The following is a 22,049-nucleotide window of genomic DNA, read 5'->3' as shown; positions in this document are numbered from 1 at the left end:
ACCAGCTGCTTGGGAGGCTGAGGCAGGAGGATAGCTTAGGCCCAGGAGTCAGAGGTTTCTGTGAGCTAGGCTGATACCACAACACTCTAGTCCAGGCAACAGAGCAAGATTCTGTCTCAAAAAAAAGAAAAAAGGAAAGAAAGAAAAAAGAAATGATCAGATAACATACTTCAGCAAAATGAAGGGGTAAACCAAGAAACAAGCCAGTAAAAAAGGGATTCTCAGCAGGAAAGCAGCAGACATTACTTTCAGAATAACAACACTGAAACAAACCTCAAGAACAAGTCTAGACCACATCAAGGGGATGGACAGCTCTGGAAGGCAAGTCCTCTCCTCCCACTTCCACACATAGACAGAAGAGGAAGAACTGGTAGATAACGTAATGTGCTTGAGAGTCTGAAAACCCTGACAGTTGCCAAGAATTTTTGGCAATATAACAATACATACTTAGAAAACTAAGCAAATAAAAAACGGAGGCAAATAACTACAAGCAAAAAAAAAAAAGGTAACAGAAAATGAAAAGTAATCATAGTATACTTAAGAATTACTATTTACATGGTTATAATAATGTAAAAACAATTTAACTAATTACTTACATTTGAATATGATGAAAGGAGATATAAAAGGTGTGGTAAGTCCTCTACTACCATAACGGGAAGTCAAAAAGTAATGTTCAGTATTGCCAGAGACAAGAAATAATGGTGTAGGTCTATTATCTAAAACTAAGGAAGTAAATATCAGAAAAGTTGGAAGTGTCTGCTTCTGAAAAGCTAGACTGCGTAGGGGCCAACTACAGGGTGTCCCAAAAGTCTCCATACAAAGGAAAAATTCTGTAATGAACATTTTGTAAATAAAGGTACATTTAGCTACAATTTCCCATTTTCCCTATGTATTTTGGCCATAAGTCTTCTAGTATTTGGGTATGAGTTCTTTGACTAAAATTTAAGAAATAACAGCATTTCATAAATGTAACACTGTAGCTGTTAAAAAATGAGGTAGCTGCAGATACAATGAAATGAAACAATATTTAAAATAAATTAACTACAGTAAGAGCTTATTTTGCATCAACATTGCCCAACAATTAATTAGTGCAACAATTATATTACTGTCAGGCATTTTTCTAGGTATTGGACATGAAACGATGTATCTATATACACACAAACACATATACTTGTGTATCAGGGTTGTATATGTATAATCACCATTATAACACTTTGAATTAATTGTTTTATGGGGGGGAGGCGGTGGGAAGCTACCCCGTGCATGTTTAGCAGCATCACTGACTATCCACTAAATGCCAGTAGCACCTTCCTCCAGTTTTGGTTGCCAAAATGTCTCCAGACCTTGCCAAATAAATGTCTCATGGGAGCAAAACTGCCTCCAGTTGAAAATCACTTTGGTATATGTACAGAAAAAATTCTGAAAGATATGCACCCCAAAAATAGCAGTGGTTGTTCCTGGAAGGTTACGATTATAAAAAACTATTGCTACTTTTTTTTTTTTACATTTCTATAGCTAAATTTTCGTATAAATGTATTACTTTAACAATAAATGAAATATCAAAAATATAGAAACTCTCAAAATAAATAGATGTAACTGAATACAATTACAAACAATATAATAAAATCTTAGTAAGGAAGGGTGTATTTCACAGTTTTTAAAGAAATCAGTAAAAAACGAAATGGGAGAAAGATAAACTAGTCTATAAATTCACTAAAAATACTAACAAGTTCATTTTGCTGTTTCATAACAAATTATTTTTGCAACAATGACTATATATTGGCATAACTAAACAATTTATTCCTGAAACTTACCAATTTTAAGAAAAGAAAACACCTACTTTATAATGTTTGCTGGGTCATTTAAAAAAATAAGGAAAACATAAAAGCTGCCAATAATTCCATCACCAAAAATCACAAAGTATTTAAAAATATTTGTATTCCTTTTCAAAGTATTTTTTTAATACAGCTGATTTATGGTACAGAATATGAAGTTCTGTCTTTATTTTTTGTTTTCCCTTAGCATTGCCAAGTCTTTAAGCATTCCTCATAAAAATTATTCATTTTGAATGGAAAAAAGTAACCCCAACAGTGCATTAATCCCAAGAATCAATTCATTTTAATTAAAGTCATGATTTCTCTGATACTCCATGTCCCAGGAGGGGGAGGAGAGAATAAATTATTTTTGACATCTTATAATAAAAACCAGGAAGTCTGGTTTCATTCCAACATCAAATGAGTGGGTGACAAAGAGTATTAATTTACTACCAATACATTATCTCCATCCTGTGGGCTCTTTCTCCTAGTATATACCCACCATAAAAATTATAAATTGTACCACAAAAATTATATCGGCTTTCCATCTCTCAACAGTTTAATGAAATGTCCTCAGCAACTTCACTCATTTAACAAATATTTAACAAACACCTATCACGTGCCAGGCCCTTTACTCTCACACTGCATATACATGAGTTAAAAAAAAAAAAAAAGACAGGCCTCTTTTCTCAAAGAACTTACAATCGATCTAGAGAAAAACAGACAATAAACAATAAAATTTTATACTGTGAATTACATTAAGTGCTAAGAAGGAAATGACCAGGGTGTAGTGACATGTGCAAAGTATAAAGATTCACAAATACAGAGATTTTCTAGAATCTCAATTCCCATTCCCACACCTCCTTTTTAAATATAAGTTTATGTAAGTCTGGTCCACTTCTAAAGGCTCTAGGAAAAAGCAACATAACAAATGTTAGTCTAGGCCACTATGAATTAGTTTTATTATCTAAGACAACTGTTAGTGGCATATTATAGTCATACATTGTTTCTCCTTCACTTTTTTTCTCTTCCCATCTACTTCACCCCCTTTTTAAAATCTTTGTTTCATCTTTCTCACTCTTTCACAGGATTTCAGTGAAAGACAGCTTAAATGGAACCAAGCTCTGGTTAACAGCTTTCAAAGCTAAAACATCTGTGACCCCTAATTTAAGTTCAAATATAAATGCAAGCCATGCGATGAGGCATTACACAAAATCTTAAATTTTTTACAACTGCTAATAACTCTGAAACAACAAAAAAAGGCAATAACATTGAGTCTATTTTGAGGCAGTAAGGCTGGTTGCTCACACATTTAAGAAAAAACACAGCTACATATGTTTTGTCAAAATTAACACAACTGTCCAGCAATAGTGGATTAGTTAAATCAACTATGGCCCATATACACAGAACACAGCTGTCAGAAAAAAGTGAGGATGCTCTCTATTAGCAGGTTTTGAATGATCAGCAAGGTATGTTAAATGAAAAATGTAAAGGGAAAAACAGGGTATATAGTTTAGCACATGTTGCATCAAAAAGGGAGGAAAATAAATATTTGCTTATATCCACTGGCATAAAGAAACACTAGAGGGATGGATACACACAGTACTAAAAAAAGTGGTTTGTTACCAATTCAGAGGTGAAGGTAGACAGGATCACAGTGAGTACAAGACTTAATTTTGAGGCGTGTATTATTTATTAAAAAAATAAAATTAGGAGTTTAAAATTTTTTAATCGGAATTTTAAAAAATCTTTTTACAAAGTGTAAGGTACTGGTATTGACTTGAGATAGCATTACGTATTGGTCAAAAGCAACTCAGCAGTTCCTGGCTTTATTACCTATTTTATTAACTGTTTAATGTTGATCAAGCTATTTAACGTCTCGTACATGTTTCCTTCTCTGTAAAATGGAAGTAACAGTTACCTATGACAAAGGGTTGGTGTAACAACATACAGAAAAGTATTCATTAAATGTTAACAAGTGTTATTAATAGTTCTTTTTACGGACATGTAATGCTTTCACCTAAGTAATCAACCACCACAATGTATTTCAATTAAATCCAACAAAAAGTCCTAGCATATTCAAAACCAGGCACTTCCTGTTAACAGTAGCTTCAATGTACTAGAAACAGAAAAGTAAGAGTAACAGGTATAAAAAATAAAAGTGCAACAACTTAAGCATGTGCAGTGCAAATCAATGCAATTACAGAAAAGGGAGTGACATATTACTAAAGCTTAAAATGCAAATGAGAGTGAGGAGGTTAAAGGGGAAAGAGGTTGGAGTCACGGATTATACCAAATCATTAAAAGCATTTGGTCATGTAGCTTACTAATTTCAAACCTGATTAATAATCACAATCACCAGATAAGCATTTTAGAAACAGATTTCACTCAGACTACTGAATCACAATAACTAGAGATGGAATCTGCATTTTTAAAGCCTCCCAGGTGATTATGATTGACTAGGTTTGGGAGCCACTACAGGTCTCATTCCCTTACAATTAGAGACTTTATAAGTACTCCAAAATAAATTTAATCACTGCCTTTGGTAGCATCACTGGAAGGAGAGCCAAAGGCAAGGTGATCTTAACATTAGTCTTTCCTACGGGCCTGGTTTGGTGGCTCATGCCATTAATTCTAGCATTCTGGGAGGCCAGGGCGGGAGGATCGCTTGAGCTCAGGAGTCCGAGACCAGTGAAACGCCGTCTCTACTGAAAATAGAAAACTTAGCACGGGGTCATGGCGTGCATGCCTGTAGTCCCACCTACTCAGGAGGCTGAGGCAAGAGGATCGCTTGGGCCCAGGAGTTTGAGGTTGCAGTGAGCTAAGATGATGCCACAGTACTGTCCAAAATATTAGTCTTTCCTTTAGATTAAGCCACTGAAGAATGTTTTTTCTTTTTTAACAAGAGCACAAATCTACTTTCATTTATTAACTTTTCATTAGAGTTTTCATACAATACCCTTGAAGGGTATTCTGTGTCCAATGGCCTGAGCAGGAAGGTTCACTGTATACCCAGGAGCACAAGTTATTTTTTCCCAGATTACTCTGGTTTTGTTAGGTTTGCCACCAAGAGTCCCTGTATTATTCTTTGCTTTCTACACATAAGCACATCTCTTGCCCAAATAGATGGGATAAATAAAAATAAAAAATAAATCATTTATAAGAAGAGCTGTGTGCTCCCTTTGGTTCCAGAGACCTCATAGTCAGTAAAAATGGCCTTGGAACACAGCCTTCCAGATATGCTTGCCTTTTAGAAGTCCTGTTCCCAGCAGGCCTCCACAGGCTCCTAACTGGTAGAAAAAGTTTAAAAACCTTTTAAAGGTAGACATGTAATAAGTGTTAAATGTAATAACAAGTAAATGCTGGCTGCCACTCAATCAACACTTACTCATAAATGACTGGAAACAGTGCCCAACATCATTCCACCTAAAAACAAAGTAAAGGTCAGGAGGAAGGAAATACAGAGAATATAATTTCAAAATGTGCAAAAGATCTGAACAGACCCCACACCAAAGCAAACAAGCAAAGCAAGCATATGAAAAGATGCTCAATGTTGTATTTCACTAGGGAAATGTAAATTAAAACAAGGAGATACTACTACACACCTATCAGGACAGCTATAATCCAAAACACTAACAACTCCAAATGCTAAAAGTGGAGCAACAGGAACTCTCATTCACTGCTGGTAGGAATGTAAAATGGTACAGCCACTTCAGAAAACTGTTTGGCAATTTCTCACAATCCTTGGAGTCAAAAGAAAACTAATTTAAATAAATTTAAAGGGAAGGCATTTTGCCAAAAAAAAAAAAAAATTAAGTAATAAAAATACATTCCAAAGTTCAAACAAAAATAAGGGTAGTCCTGGAACCTTCCTACATTTCTGGTACGTAAAATAGTGCAACTGCTTTGGAAAATAATTTGACAGTTCCTCAAAAAGTCAAACATGACCCAGCAATTCTACCCTGGGTACATATACAATCAGGAGTATTGAAAACATATGTTCACAATAGCATTATTGATAATAGCCAAAAAGTGGAAGTAATCCAAATGACCGTCCACTGACGGTTAAACAAAAATGTAATATGTCCATACAAAAGAATATTATTCAGCCCTAAAATGGAATGAAGTACTGTTAAATGCTAAACCTTGGTGAACTTTGAGAACATCATGTTAAGTGAAAAAAGCCAGTCACAAAAAAGCCACATATTATATGATTCCATTTATAAGAAATGTCCAGAAGGCAACACCCCACAGACAGAAAGCAGATTAGTAGTTGTCAAGGGATGGGGAATTCAGACTAACTGCTAATAGGTACAGGGTTCCTTTTTGGGGGTGATGAAAATGTTCTGAAATCAGACAGTGATGACTACACAATATAGTGAATACACTAAAAATCACAGCAATGTACATTTTAAAGTGCAAATTTTATGTTATGTGAATTATATCTCAATTTCTTAAGTTTTTTAAAAACTAAGGTGGCCCTTGATAAATTAATGTTCCTAAGCACTAACATCAACAGCTGCTAATATCACACAAAAAAACAACCGACTGGTGTGTGCCTTCTGATGGAAGACCTCATCAACACCTGTGAAGTGATCTTGCCTCCCAAAAAGATAGAAGAAAATAGACAAATTCTGACGAAGCCCCTAGATCCAACTAACCAAGTTATAAGGAAAACAAGCAGGACAACAGAACGTGTTAAAGTACACCACAGGTAAGCACTCAGCAAAACCCAGACTCTGGGAACCTTTACATGACCAACAACTTGATTTCTTCAACAAAAAATGGCAAGAAAAAGAAAAGAAAAATATGGAAAGGGTCTCAATCATAATGCATTATTTGGAAATAGATTCAAACTGTTCAAAGGTAAGTTTGAAAACTGGAAATTTGGACACTGGATATTTGATAATATTAAGGAATAGCTAACCTGTCTTAAAAATTTGGTATACTACAATAATGATATTGCAGTTGGCTTTTAAAGCCCTTATGTTTTAGCTATATACTGAAATATTCATGGATAAAATTATATGATTCTGGGATTTACTTCACAATAATTTGGGATGGGGAGGAGTGGATAGAAGTACATGTAAAACAAGACTGTTCATGAGTTGTTATTGTTTAAGATGAATGACAGGTTTATGAATGGACAGGTCACAATATTATTTTTCTACATGTTTGCAACTCTCCATAGTGAAAAATTAAAGGTGACATATAATACAATCATATTTACAATTTAGAGGATAAATTGTTAGGAGACAGGCAATGGATGGAAGGAAACTGTTAAATTACCACAGAGAATTCGGGCAGGAACAGCATCCTGAACTAAGACAGTAGTAGTTGAGAAATGAAAAGCACAGATTAAATCAAGGTTATTTCCTTAGTTCAGTGGTCCGCCTTCATGGATATTGTAAGCAAAATTTTCTTATTTTTTGTTTAACTAGAAGAAGTTCCACAGCTTTCACCGTATATACAAAGGAGACTATAATCCCCCCAAATTAAAAATTACTGAATTAGAATATATTTTATGATAGGGGCTACCTATACTACGTAGCCCCTTGAATCATTATAGTCCAGTTCATACACTTTCAACAAAACTCCTTCTTTCCTGCTTAGACCTTCTGCTAATGGCGTTGTTTCCAACTGGAATGCTTTTTGTATGGTTGGGTAATCCCCATACTTCAAATCTAAAAGTGTACTTTTAAGCATTTTTGGAGAATTAAATGAGCTAAGATATATATTGAAGAACTTAAAATGTTTGATATAAACAGAAAGTGCTCAATAAATATTAGCTATTATCTGAAAGCCCATCATATATAGGTTTCCCATCACCATTTATTCTCTCAGCATTTTGTCATTTGTAACATTTTATTATTTCTAGAGTATAGCTCCATGAAGACAAGGTCTCTGTTTCATAATCCATCATTATACACCCAGCACCTAGCACAAGGTTGCCTGCAAATATATTCACTGAATAAATAATTACGACAGAATCAATAAAACTCAGAGATTGAACATCTACATGGAGGAGGATCCACTGGCCTCTCTAGTATCTATTGATGGGAAGGGCAGTAATAACATTAATGATGACAGGGAATAAAGAAGAATGAGTAAGTGCATTATGTCAGAGGGAAGAGGCAAAAACTTGAGATGAACTAAATGAATGTACTTGAAGGTAGAAAAGTTAAACAGGAAATTAGAAATACATATGGGACATCAAAAACGTAGAATGATTAAGAACATGGCCTCTAGGGCTGTGGTCCCCAACCCCTTGGCTGCAGATCTCAGGAACCGGGCTGCACAGCAGGAACAGAGCCACAGGTGAGCCAGCGAAGCACCACCTGCCCCACAGCCACTCCCCATCGCTTGCAGCCCCGCCCAAGCCCCGCCCCCGTCAGATCAGTTGGGGCATCAGACCCTCACAGGAGCAGGAATCTCACTGCAAACTGCACATGAGAGGAATCCAGGTTGCCGCACTCCCCAAGAGAATCCAACGCCTGATGATCTGAGGTGGAGCTGAGACAACAACGCGCCACCCCAAAAAAACTGACTTCCACAAAACTGGTCCCTGATATCAAAAAGGTTGGGGACTGGTACTCTAAAGGCAGCCTAAATTTAAATCCCAGCTCTGCTGCTTCCTAGCTGCATGATCTTGGGCAGATTATTTAACCTTTATGCCTGAATATTCTGGTGTCAGAAAAAAGAAAAAACAATTTTACCAACTTCACTGAGTTGTTTTGAGGATTAAATGAGTACATGCTGAAGCACTGGAATAACACTTAGCAAACAGTAAACAATAAATGTTAGATATTAAGATGGTGAATGGTAGCTAAAATCTGATTTCAAATTCAATATACAGTATGAAAACATAAAAAAGAACCAGAACTCCAAGTAACAACAACTGGGAACAAAGGAAAAGAAACATGAAGAAAAGTAGTAAGTGGACCAAAGGGAAAAGAGAGTGAAAGCAAAAGGAAAGAATTTTGAGGAAGAATTAGTCAATAGTACAAAGTGTTGGTTCAGTACATACATACGGTCTGTAGGACCACAGTATTTGGCAATTTGAAGGTCACTATCAACAGAAAAAATAGGGTTCTACAAAGTTCAGAAGAAAGGAGTAGAGCAAAAAGACAGACTATAGACTGAAGTTAATGGGTAAGTAAGAGGAGAATAAAGAGAATGCTTTAGAGATCAGTGGTCCCCAAACTTTTGTTTTTAAGGGCTTCAAAAAGCAACATGGAAAGGGACATAAAGTTGTGGACTCTTAATTCTATCAAAAAATGATAACTGCATTATCATCATTTGAAATAGGAAACTGCGTAACACCAAAAATGTATGAAGACTAAAAATCCCAGAAAAAAGGGAGCACCTTTATAAAAAATACTATACTGTTCTGACTTTTGTTGTAATTTCATAGTAAATTCATAAAAATCTTGTCATGGGAAAGGCACCAGGATTTGCTATTCACTATTCTAAACCAGCCTTTGAAAACCTTGACAATAAAAAGTACAGGGAAACAGTTCAAGTTTTCTCCCCTTAAAAATGAAAAGCTCAATTTATGTCTAAGCAAAATATCTCCTATTAAGGATATTTAGGCAGCAACATCTGTCACGTTATGACTAACCTGTATGCCAGAGGGTGCAAACAAATTTTTTACTTTGGAGAATCAGTAGTTTTAGAATATAAGCTCCAGGACTATATTTTCTATCTATTAACTATATCATATTCTTATAGTTGGGAGACAAGCATTTTGGATATGCCATAAATACCATATAAAGTATATTTATTCCATAAAGTATACCATAATATATAAATAAAGCATATTTATTACATACCAAGAACTACAGAAAAAAAAAATACCAGGACATATTTGTAATATACTAACACATAAAGTAGGCCAGGCACATCATGAAGGCTCAATAAAGCTTTACTCAAATGCATTCAAGTGGTATGTGCCGCATAATGCTAGACAAACTATGTCAGATTCCATATCTATAAAAAAAAATGCTAAGACAACAGTTTACCTGGTAGTTTTAAGAGTGGTGATAAGACCATACGCTGGCTTTGGAATCAGACAGACCTGGGTTCAAATCTCAGCTGCAATACTTTACAGCTGGGTAACCTTGGCAAAGTTATCTAACCTATCTAAATTAAATTGTCTCATCTGTAAAATAGGAATACCTATCTCATAAGTTTATAGTACTGATTAAATGGCAGTTATAATTTTTATATAACATGAATTACCAGAATCCCACAGATAGTCCATTTTTTTTCAAGCCCTAGAACAAATTAATCCAGATCTCTGGAGGGTAAGAGGACTGTACATTTTTTAAAGTTCCACAAGTGATTCTGACAGGCACTTCTGTTTAGAAACCCTTGTCCTAGAACCCTAATAACAATGCTTTACCTGAGTCCAAACTAAAGGAATCGTCACAGACATAAAAGAGCTTTAAGATAAGATCCTTTAGTTTAGTTGAAAGTTTCTAAGACAGACCCCTACCTTAAAAGTCTTCTATTCTTTTTCATAGAATAGAATCACAGAGCAAAGTTCCATTTTAGTTATCTTTTCAAAAGCCAGAGACAATGATTCCATATTAAAATTTTACATCAAAATCAGGTATATCTTAATCTCTTCATGTTCATTATTGAAATTATTCATAATTACGAACACTTTAAAAATATGTGTAGATGAACTGAATATGTGTATACAGTGCTATATGTAAGAATAAGTAGCTTGTCCTATTTCTGTGTTATCTTTCTTAGGAATAAGTTCACAATTAAAATCCATTGATACTTCACTAAAACTCTTCCATAAATTTTTTATTCAACACATACATTTTAAAATATGTATCTCACAAGCAATCTTACTAAAGATTGAAGGTACCTAAAGCAAACTCAAGATTCCAGAAGCAAACAGGAAACCCTATTAACTCAATAAAATATTTTAAAGAAATGTATAGCACAAAAAAACACAAATATTAATGTTTTATTCCAAAAGAATCAATACGAAATAATGAAAATCTCTATAAAAAATTAAGAGTCCAGAAACACTGTAGGACTTCTCCAAAACACGCAAACAAACTTAGAATGGCTATATTATTAATAGAACTACTGTGCCAATAGTAGATCAACTGAAAACAAGCAAGCAAAAGGAATCTTCCTTAAAGGACTTTTCCGTTCCTGTTAAGGAGGGAACTGAAAGGGAAAGCAAGGGCTAGAGCAGATAATATGGGCTTCATTAACATACACTAGGTTTTATTAATTCAGACACAAGTAACACATTTTCTCAGCTACATTGTTAAAGCTTACTGAAAAGTGTTAAATCCCAAACTTGCACACCACAGTACAAAGATCAAAAAACTTTAACAGAGAGTGGTGAAGTATTATTTAGTGGGCCCAAGCCTTAATGCATTTGTCAATGCAATTTTTAAAAAACAAATGCTTTACTAACTTCGCTTACACAGAAAATTAAGTTTGCAGCATGGAGTAGCAGATAAGTGGTATACTAACAGAACTCTATAAGTCCCAAGTATTTTAAAGCAGACTGTACACAAGTTAAAAGAAACATACAATTTTGACTTAAGCTTTTCAAAAGTTATTTTTTTAACTTTTAAAAAGTTAAAAAAAAAGCCCCATATTATATCAAAGCACAATTCTAAAACGCTGAATTAACTAACAGGTGTTATAATTTTTTGACTTCTTAAAGTGTCAAAATATGTAAGTAGTTTTATTTTTTAAAAGTTGAACTTCACCCACTTTGTGGAGTCAAATAAAAGTTTACTAGTTCAAAACCAAACTAAAGAGACACAATTTGTTTGAGGATACCCTCTCTACGATAATCCAATCTTCCTTCTTTCAACACTCTATTTTTCCTATTCACGGTAGGCATACGACATCTATGACAGCGAAAAATACTGCTTACATCCTAAACAGTAACAACAGTTTGAAGAACAGGTGCAAAACTATTTAGATGCACGCTTTCTTCTACTATGCCTAAATGTGTCCAGGGAAGGGATTTAAAAATAAACACAAATACCCAAAAAAGTTAATCTTAATAATCTTTTCCCCCAAAATGCAGCCAACTTGTCCAAGATATGAGCCGTGAACTAATAAAGTCTTTCAAAAGTTAGGTAAGGTAGCCTATCAAAGGTTCACATTATGAGAAATGAAGTCAGGCTCAACTATGAAGGGTCCCCAGGACATTTAACTTTGCTTCTGCATGAGTTAGTAACGTGAGCCAAGTACGTCTGACTGCAAGCTAACATTAAATCTTTTCTCAGTTGTTCTATAAATACAGCACAGACAGTCTAGTTTGGCTTTTTATGAGTAAAGAAGGGGATCTGTAGAGCTTGGGAGAGGTCTAGTGAAGGGTACTCTAAAAGAAAAATGCAATGTTGAAGGCGTTGATGAGTCACTAACTAGGGAATAACTAGAGAATCCGAGTAAGGCAGCATCTCAGGTAAGAAGGTACTTAAAGTTGACGGTGAGAAATGAAAACTTCACAGGTCAGCGGCAAGCCATTGTGCTTGGTGGCAGCCCTGGAAAGCAGCGTGGCCGTCTGTCAAAGGGCAAGTGCGCACCAAACCGGAGGGAGGGGGGCAGACATGCCAAATAGGAAAGGGGGGGTGGTCCGGGAAAGGTAGTAGGATGCCCATCCCAGTTCCTCTCCTCAGGTTCTTCATCTAAAGAGGAGCAAACAAAAGCAAACTCTGTGCCCAACAGCCCCAAACCGGACTCTCCCACAGAGAGGTGCTCGGCCCCAAGTCCCGGAGGCCCGGGAAGGCCGCCTCCTGAGGAGCCCCCGCAGACGCCATGCTAAAAGCCAAAATGGCTGCCCCGAGGAAGCCCGCACCGCGTAGCTAGAGAGGGTTGGGGAGCAAGATTCTGCGGGAAAGGGGGAGGGGGACTCCAGGAAAAGCCGTTGCCAGGACCATCACCCCGGAGCAGCACAGGTAGGTTCCTCTCGGCCTCCCCAGGCGCGGGCTCCGGCTGAGGGGAGTCCCGGCCCCACCCCCCCGGCGGGGAACCCCGCCGCCGCAGCCGTCCCGCACACCGACCCCGGCGAGGTACCTGCAGTTCGGCCCGCTCCACCTCCCAGTGCGCCCGCTCCATCTCGAACCGAGCCCACTCGTGCTGGATGTAGTGCAGTATCCCCGGTATAGTGTACTGCTGCGGCCGGGACAGTTCGGGGCCTGCCGCGGGACCCGCTCCCTCGGAGGCCGGAGGGCCCCCACCGCCCGCCGCTCCATTCCCCCCTGGCGAAAGGCTCAGGTTCCCCGCCGGTCCCTGCGGCTGCCGGGGAGGGGCCGCCATCCCGGGGCCGCCACCACCGCCTCCGGCAAGCTCGTCCATTGTGTGTGGGGCCCCGGCCGGGGCGCAGGGCGAGACGCCGACAGCTGGGGGAAGGGCTGGAGAGGGTGGCCCCGCGCTGGCGGCGGGGTGGAGGCCGGCCTAGAGAGGGGCGGGGAGGGGGTCGTTGCTGTGTGCCTGCCGTGGGTCAGAGCAGGGAGCTGCCGGCCGCCGCCATTACAATCCCTCCTCCATCTGCCCGTCTCACTCACTCACTTTAGGGGGGGGGGGGCGCGGCGGGAGGGGGAGAGGGGGCAGGGTTCGGAAGGGGATAGACGTAGGGCCGTCGCTGCCGCGCAGCATGCCGGGTAGAGAACGCCGCTGCCGCCGCATGCCTAACAGCCAAATAGAGTCCGGCCTCACCCTACGCAGGCGTACTGAGAACACACTTCGGGTCGCCGTTAGGGGGCGGGAAAGGAACTCAGGCCCCACCCCTAGCCCCGCCCTCAGGCCGGGTCCGGGAGTCTGGCGGCGGTTACTGGACGTTGGGGCTCGGACTCAGGCTTTTAGGAGTGAGTCGGCCCTGGGCTTCTCGCTTATCAGTTTCCTTCGCGTCGGCAGACCCCAGGCGCCGTTTCCCAGCGGAGGGTCTCCTCCGTGAGCCTGCCTTCCGAGCTGGGTATTGATCTGGCTGGTGGCTCTGGGCGGCCGCAACCCGTCCTGAATTCCTGACGTTTTTCTCGCATTCTTTGCGTGTTTCAGGCAGTCCCAAAGGGTCGGCCCTCTTTCTCTGTCCGTCCCTCGCTCTGTCTGTGGTTTCTTAGCACCAATTTCTGAGATTTAAGAGACGTTCTCTCTTGGCAAGTAGCCCAGATCCTTCCGCACGTGGTGACTGATTCCTCGTCTCTGTGTGGAGACCGGGCTTTGGTCCCATTTCTGCGCGCCCGGTCCCGCGTCCTAACTTGCTCCACTTTGTGTCCTCTCTTCTTTCCTATTCTGGGATGGGTAGTGTTTGGAGCGTTGGAAAGGAGCAGAGGCGATGGTTTTCATTTTTTGAGGGGGAAAAGGTAGTGAAATCCTTTAGGTCCTGACGATGGTGGGCAAAAGGTAATTTTAAAGGAGACTAAGAATTTGACGTTTGAGACGTGAATAAGCTCACAAATATTGTCTTAATGGCAGAATATTTTGATCGAAATAGAAAATAAAAGCATTGCGAATACAATTTAAAAACCTAAATGAACGGCTAAAGATGTTTTCCTGGGTCTTTAAATGTTATTTGAGTGAACATAATGTACATGTTAGAAGACAAGGTTAATCTTTTAAGTACTGTAGTGGGTATTTTTATGTGCTTAGTTTCCCAGGAAATATCCTAATGCATTAGTAAATTTTTTAAAGTTAATATAGCTAGTGAGCATTCGGTTGAAAAATAGGACAATAATATTTAACAACATAAGGAAAAGAGGTTCAGTAATTACAGCTATACAGGAAAATTGCATATACAATTGGTTGCATTACTTTTTTTTTCTTCTCCACTGTAAAAGCTAATAAAGTTTTCACTATAGAGTAATAGCTACCGATCACTCAGGATGTAATTTCAAAGAGATAATGTAGTACATGTTACTTTATCGTGTCTGCTCTACTGTTATTATACTTTCATGGAAAGCCAACTGGACTTGTTACCCATGCTGCCATGTTTTATTTCTATATGAAATGAGGTCTTAGTCACAGTACTACTACTAAGAGTACCATTACTACCTTGTTAAGTGGTTCTACAGACCTGAAACCTAGAAGTTATTCTAGTACCTTTGACTCAGCCCCCATATCCAGTTCCTTTCTCAGTAACATCCTATCCCATGTTATTCCTCTGCTTAAAATGTTTTAGCAATCTCCAAATTTAGAATAAAGCCAAAATTTTAGCATATAAAGATGCTTCAAATTCTAGATGCATCCTACACCTAATCTACCGTCACACCACCATGCCACCCCATTCTTCTCTCAAGTCAAACTATACTGTTTTTGGTCCCTCAAATGTGTGCTGTTTGATACCATAGTGATTTAACACATGGTGTGCTCCATTGCCCTTCTTTCCCTTCTTCCTTCAAAACTCATCTCAAGCATTAGCTTGTCCAGGAAACCTTCCAGATCCCTTAATTAGACACCCTGTTCTATTCTAGTAGCATCGCGTATTTATCTTTTTAATACTTATTTACACTATATTTAAATCATCTTTATATTGGTTAATAACACTCATACTAAACACTATGAAAGCAAGACTTGCCCGTAACAATAAGTTTTTGCTTTGCTCATGTATTTTTTAAAAATTTTTTGATTGGCTACTATTTTTCAGATACTCTGCTAGTCCCTGGTGATCCACTGTAAACCAAATGGACATAATCTCTGTCCTCACAAGAGTTTCTAGTCTAGTTTTAAGCAAATTACTTAGCACCAACCACCGTGGCTTTCTCAATATCTTGTCCAGATCTGTCTTAAAACTACCTTTTTTTAACTTAAAGTGTGCTCCTTATTTCAAGAATTTCAGTTAAACATGTCTACATTCACTTTAACCATGGTTTTATAAATGTCAATAATGCAGTCCTTGGCTATGTTCTTTCTAGACCATAGAGTCATTTATATACAGGATTGCAGCTTCATAGAGGGGCAGGGCCCATGCCCCTCTTGTTTGTACCCCCAATGTCAGAGAAAGGGTGGACCCCCAATAAATGTTTGATGAATAACTTAAATTTAGACTAGACTAATAGGAATGTTTTCACTTCAATTCAATCATTTTTTTTTTTATTTTTTGTTGTCATTATACCAGCTGTCTCAAGATTCAATGAACGGAACTGCCCAGTTTTACAGTAAAGGACACCAAGATTTTCTTCTTTGTTGGAAGAATGTTTCATAAATTATTTATGTTGTGCTTTGTGTACAAGACTCCTGAGAACACTGCAGTGAGTTTCTAGAATCTTGTCCTCTGTAGGTAATGAGCTTTCCAAAACCACATTATCACCTACAACTCACCTAATTGGAACTCAGTCCCTAAACTGTGGCTTAGTCATTTCCTCTTTCAGTCTCACCTTTGAAACTTCCTATTTGTGCTGTCCTTTCATCAGTCCTGTTCATCTCTCCTCCATCCCCATAGATTCTCCCAGTTTCAATCTACTGCTCATGATCTTTAAGAATGTCTATAAATGCCATCAATTTAGAATTTTAGATGGTTTTTCTTTCCTATTAGCTAATCTTAGAAATTATGTGCTTGTTCTATTTTTTACCAAAGAGGGACTTGTCATATTTCATATGTATGTATTAATGTCAGCAAAGGTACCTTAAGGAATTCCAGGCTTTTAAGTCAGGAGCAGATAAAACTCAGATGCCTTCTTACCACTTATTCTAATACCTGATGTTCAAAGAAGTTTGACCCTGCATTTGAGAAATATATAGCTCCCTGTAATTACTCCTCTGAATATACAATTTTCTATCTTGCTATGTACCTTGCATCCTTCTACCAAAGAGCTGAAACCAGTTCGTTCACAAACACTAATGTAATCATCTTTTACATCATCTGCAAAGGCTGTGACAAGTATTTTCATCTCCATAGTGAAGAGAGAAAACTGATAAAGTTCTTGTTCACTTCAGCACGTCCTTAGTAGAATACGAAATAGTTCTCACTCTTATGTCAGTGAATGTATATATGTATTTTGAAATAAAGTCTTCCTTCACTATTCTGCCTCATACTGTCCTATGAAGAATGGGTTCAATATTACTGACTCTGGTTTCCAAATTGTTTATATGTTTGAAATTATTTTTAGATAGTTTCAGGGTAATTCAGTCACTTAGGGAAATGACATAGTGTTTACATTTGTAAACAGAGACAGCAGGCAAATATTAGAACCCAGAGAAAGAGCTGACGTGTTCAAAAACCAAAGTAGCAAAATATATAATGGGCATGGAACAGAAAAGGAGGCATCTTTGACCTGCACCATGTTTTAACCTGCCAAATAAAATAAGGTATTTACTTACAGTAATCCCGTGGCTAAGAAAATTGTAGAAATACATGCAAGGCACTTGAACCATTCAGATAATATATTGTGTGGAAAAGGAAAATGACCTTCACAAATTATAAAAAACAGACACTAAAACCTTTAGGACACTCAGCATGCTATATAAAATTCTAGTCCAAGTTCATTCTGGAATTGTCTCCTGGGTAATATAAGTCAGAAAAAAATAGGCTGTAATGATAATGTATAATAGCTAACACATAGAGATGTCAAAATTGAAAAGAAAAAAAAATTAAAAAAGATTGCCTGAAGCCAAGTCCCTCCTGGACATTGGCTAAGAGTGAACAACCAGGTTTGTAGACACAAAAGCAAAATGACTGGAAAATGTGACTGAATGGGAAACTGCCAAAACTTTCCTAGGTAATAATTTAACAGGCTTGGTTTGTCTCTCGTTGGAGTAACAGGGGAGAATGTTCAAAAGAAGGATAACAGACATGGACACCTGGCCCCCGAAATCTATACTAGAGACAGCGTTCCCTTCGAGAATGTTTTAAATTGGCATAAATTCACAAAAACATATTTTTTATAAAAACATATTTTTAAATGATGGTAAAGTTTAGTTTTGTCTTTCTATTAATAGGCTAACCTATTACATGACAATTACCTCACAAAAAAAGAGATCAAAGAATTCTTTAGAGGCAGTTAAAATAACTCCTACTGCTCTTTGTTTCTTTTATAGGTTTTTGTATAACAATTGGATATTTTAAATTATGTAATAGACTTTTTTTACTTTTTATTTTGAAAAATTTGAATCATGCAAAAACAGAAAAAAAAGACTCTAATGAACTCCCATTGTTAATAATTACAAGGTTTTGCCATGCTTATTTCATCTATGTTACTTTTTTTCTATGTGAGGAAAATTTTAAAGTAAATCCTAGACTTATTATTTCACTGGTACATACTTCAAGTATCTTTAACAGATTAGGAGCTTTTTTTATTTTTAACATGCCATAATACCATTATCACACTGATGAAATTAATGGTAATTCCTTTATACAGCATAATCCCCAGTCCATATTCTATTTCCCTTGATTATTTCAAAAAAATTTTTTTAGAGAGTTAGTGATTTCAAATCAGGATCCAAACAAAATCCATGTTTCATTTGGTTGTTATGTCTTTATGTCTTTTTTATTATTTGCCTCCCCATCATTCCCCATCATCATGCCATTTATTTGTTGAAGAGACCAGGTTATTTATCCTGTAGGATTTCCTGCATTTGGCTAATTGCAATTTGGCAAAATAATTTTGGCAAAAATACTTCTCCATTGGACATACAATGTACTTCCTATTGCATCACACCAGGCGGCACATAATGTCTAGTTATCTCAGCAACTACTAAACTTGATCAGCCTGACCTAGCTATTGTCATACATATTGTGGTCTACCCTCTCAGTGCAGGGCCTGTCCTTCTGCAAAGGAGCTTCCATTGGGTGTTTCTGAGAGCTTTAGGGTCCTGGATGGGAGCTTCCCTTGCACACCTTGGCCCATGGGACCCTAGCAGGCCTCCTCCCAGTTCCCACTGTGGTTCTCAGGTTCACACTTACTCTAGCGGGGCTCCTTCCTTTGAGTGATGACTTGGTGCTGATTTCTGCGTTCTTTGGGGCTTGTGACCCTCACAAGTCCTCATTTTCTAACCTCTGCCAGGACATGCGCGTGGTCGAATGTGGCCTCTCTCTCTCTCTCTCTCTCTCTCTCTCTCTCACACACACACACACACACACACACACACACACACACACACACACACACACACACACACGACCTCTACTCTTTATCCTCCGCCTTTTCTAGTTGCAGCCTTGGTTTGGCCCTGCCCATTAGTGTTCTAGAGTTCCAGGGGACAGTTTTTTCCCCCTGGTTTTTGGTAAAGGTGTTGCCTGTGAATGTGTTCTTTTGCTATCCTAGTTGCTCTCACTGTTTTTGTAAGGGGATCCCAAAACTACTCTGCTTCCATCTCCCCTGCTTTCTTTGCCTCTCCTCAGTCTTGCATTTTTATATTTTAAATTGCCTACTTTTTAACCTAAAGTTGTATATTATAGCCCTGCTATTGAAATATTTTTATCTGAAGTAATTGTGACATTTTTACTATTTCAAAAACTATGAAATATAAATGAGTATAAATTTAAGTATGAATATCCTCTGGACAACAGTTGGACACGCTCTTGTCTGACAACTTTAATCTCCTATTCACATTTTTAGCAGGAGCTGTAACATGTTGCTATACTTTATTGTGAAATTCGGAATAGAAAAAAGTGCTTCGGGCTAAGGACAGCCAAGCAGGCCATGGAAAGGCTCTGTTTTCTACCCTGACATCTGATCTGAATGAGAATGGTACCAAGTTTACATCTGTAAACTTGCCATGGACCTTTGCCTGCTATGTTTTATTAGAAGTAGAAAGGGAGATTAGCTCAACTCTCTAAAAGAGCAGATCAGACTTAAGAATTTTGGAAGTATTAGATCTAATCACAAATGTTAAACACACCATAGTGAATGTAGTAGTTAGAAATTTATTGTCCTAAACTTTCACATTATCTGATTGATCCACTTCTTGGGCATTTTAGGCTCCTGTTGAGATCAACTAAAAGCAAATAATCCGTTAGAATTTGCACCTTTTGTGATACGCTCTAGGGTCAAGATCAAAACTACCAAAACATGCATATTAGCCAGTAAAAGCTTTTGTGTAGAGGGTACAACTGCCCAGAGCTAAATTCACACTAGTGAATGGGAAGTGACCTTATGCATCCATGGTCCTATTGTAACCATCCCTGAATCACTAGTCTTGGGGCAAACCCAGAGGTAATGAGCATTGGGGGAGAGCACTATTGTAACCATCCCTGAATCACTAGTCTTGGGGCAAACCCAGAGGTAATGAGCATTGGGGGAGAGCACAGACTTTGAAGCCATACTAACTAAACTTGGGTCCTTCCTCCAGCATTTTACTGAGTGGCCTTTGGCAAGTAACTAAGTTTTCACATCTGAAAAGTGGAGATAAAAACAGTCTCTAACTCACAGGGTTATTAGGAGGATTAAATGAATGTAGGTAAAATGTTTAAAACAATGCCTGGCACCTAATAAGCACTATGTAAGCATTTTCTCTTGTTATTATCCTCTGTTGCTGAGTTGGTGAGTTGGGTTTTATTAGCACATTATATTACAAAGAATGAATAATGCCTTTCAAGTTATAGCAAAGGAGGACTTTCACAACCATTATCAAACACTGGAAGCATTAATTACTCATTTAAGTTAGTTGCGGCCATGTCACTCACAAATAAAAATCCTATTGGGTAAGTAAACTGATCCCCAAATTGAAGTTTAACACAGTCATTTTTGTGTTTCATTTCTTCTTGAAGAGCTATGAGCTGCAAAAATAATTTGTTATCGGAGCCCTAGTTTTCTAAGTGATATCCTCAGGCCCAAAAATAGTAATCTAGCTTTTTAATAGAGTTTGATTTTAACTCAGGAAACACTTCATTTAATTAGGAAGATCTTAAATACATAACTGTAGTTTCATAGTATTATTTTCTTATATACTTTTAGGAAAAAATTCACACGGTAATTAATTTTTCTCTAGGTAATGTGAACATTAGAGTAAAAGACTTTGTAATGGTGAAACAAATTAATTGTGTATAAATTATGGAATGATTTATTTTACAGAAAGTCTCCATAATTCCAGGACTATACTTAAATTCATTTAATTCATTTATAGTTAACTTGTCAGAGATAGATTTTGTGTAAAGTGAGATTCCTCTGCATCTTAGTGAAATTTTGTTTGTTTCTTCTTTGTTTAGTACAAACAGGTGCCATAAGTGGATCAAATTTTAATTCTAAATTCCTTTAGTTTGATTTCAACTTAAAATCTTATATCTGTAACATTGCACTTGACCCTGTAAGAACATTCACAGACCTGTCATTTGAATCCTAATGCAATGCAATTAGACGATCACTACCCTTCAGAAGAAAAAACTACACTGTAGAAGAAATATATCTTTGTATGTATTCACAGTTTTCATTGAGAATCAGATATCCAATAATAATTAAACAAAATTAATCCAGGAGCGGTGGTGTGCACCTGTAACTTCAGCTACTCAGGAAGCTGAGGCTAGAGGATAGTTTAGGCCCAGGAGTTCCAGACCAGCCTGGGCAATATAATAAGACTCCGACTCAAAAAAAATTAACAAAATTAGATAACTTAAGAAATACAGAAGCTAAATATATCAGAATCCAGAACATCTGGGCCAGGTGCAGTGGCTCATGCCTATAATCCCAGCACTTCGGGAGGCCAAGTTGGGTGGATCACTTGAGCCCAGGAGTTTGAGGCTGGAGTGAGCTATGATTGAGCCACTCCTCTCCAGCCTGGGCAACAGAATGAGAACTTGTCTCTGAAAAAAAAAAAAAAAAATCTAGAACATCTGGTTTGAAATATTTCTGATTTGAGAGGGGGGAATTGATTCACCATTTAACAGCAATGAGAAGTAATCCATAGTAATTCTAGTTCTCTTCTGGAGTTCTTCCTTTGTAACATCACGTATATCACAGAGAACCGTTGTAACGTGACAATAGGAAGTCCTGAGAGGATCGTAGCCATAACACCTCTGCAATCTCTGGTCCCTGCTCCCTATTCTCTAAAATTAAGATACTGGGGCTGGTCTGAAGGTAGTGAGTTATCTCAATTGGTTGTTGAGTCAGTTACAGATCTAACTCCTTGTTCTACTCTTCCCCCTTTTTACTACTGCACTTGACTAGTCTTAAAAATAGATAAGTAAATAAAATTAAGATATTGGATTGCCTAGTTGATCCAAAAATTTGGCCAGACTAAGTGGCTCATGCCTATAATCTCAGCACTTTGGGAGACTGAGTTGGGAGGATCACTTGAGGCCAGAAGTTCAAGACC

General features: G+C 37.9%; 2 protein-coding genes across 9 annotated transcripts in view; one reads left to right on the top strand and one right to left on the bottom strand.

Annotated features, from left to right (window-relative positions):
- The window catches only part of STRN3 (striatin 3), a 106,480-nt gene extending 92,973 nt beyond the window's left edge, over positions 1 to 13,507 (bottom strand). For all 4 annotated transcript variants that reach the window (XM_045569241.1, XM_045569249.1, XM_045569268.1 and 1 more), the window contains exon 1: positions 12,882 to 13,507. In XM_045569241.1, coding sequence (XP_045425197.1) covers positions 12,882 to 13,163 — 282 coding nt within the window. In that variant the 5' untranslated portion in view covers positions 13,164 to 13,507. The remainder of the gene's footprint in view (positions 1 to 12,881) is intronic.
- AP4S1 (adaptor related protein complex 4 subunit sigma 1) overlaps positions 12,438 to 22,049 on the top strand; it is a 74,078-nt gene continuing 64,466 nt past the window's right edge. The window contains exon 1 of one of the 5 annotated variants that reach the window (XM_045569280.1): positions 12,438 to 12,763. The gene's annotated coding sequence lies outside the window, so the exon portion shown is untranslated. The remainder of the gene's footprint in view (positions 12,764 to 22,049) is intronic. The other 4 variants (XM_045569297.1, XM_045569313.1, XM_045569305.1 and 1 more) reach the window with 4 other exon arrangements.

This window comes from Lemur catta, chromosome 1 (assembly GCF_020740605.2).
Source record: "Lemur catta isolate mLemCat1 chromosome 1, mLemCat1.pri, whole genome shotgun sequence".
Lineage (NCBI taxonomy): Eukaryota > Metazoa > Chordata > Mammalia > Primates > Lemuridae > Lemur > Lemur catta.
The sequence above is the reverse complement of the archived record's forward strand: the minus strand, read 5'-3'. Positions and strand labels throughout refer to the sequence as shown.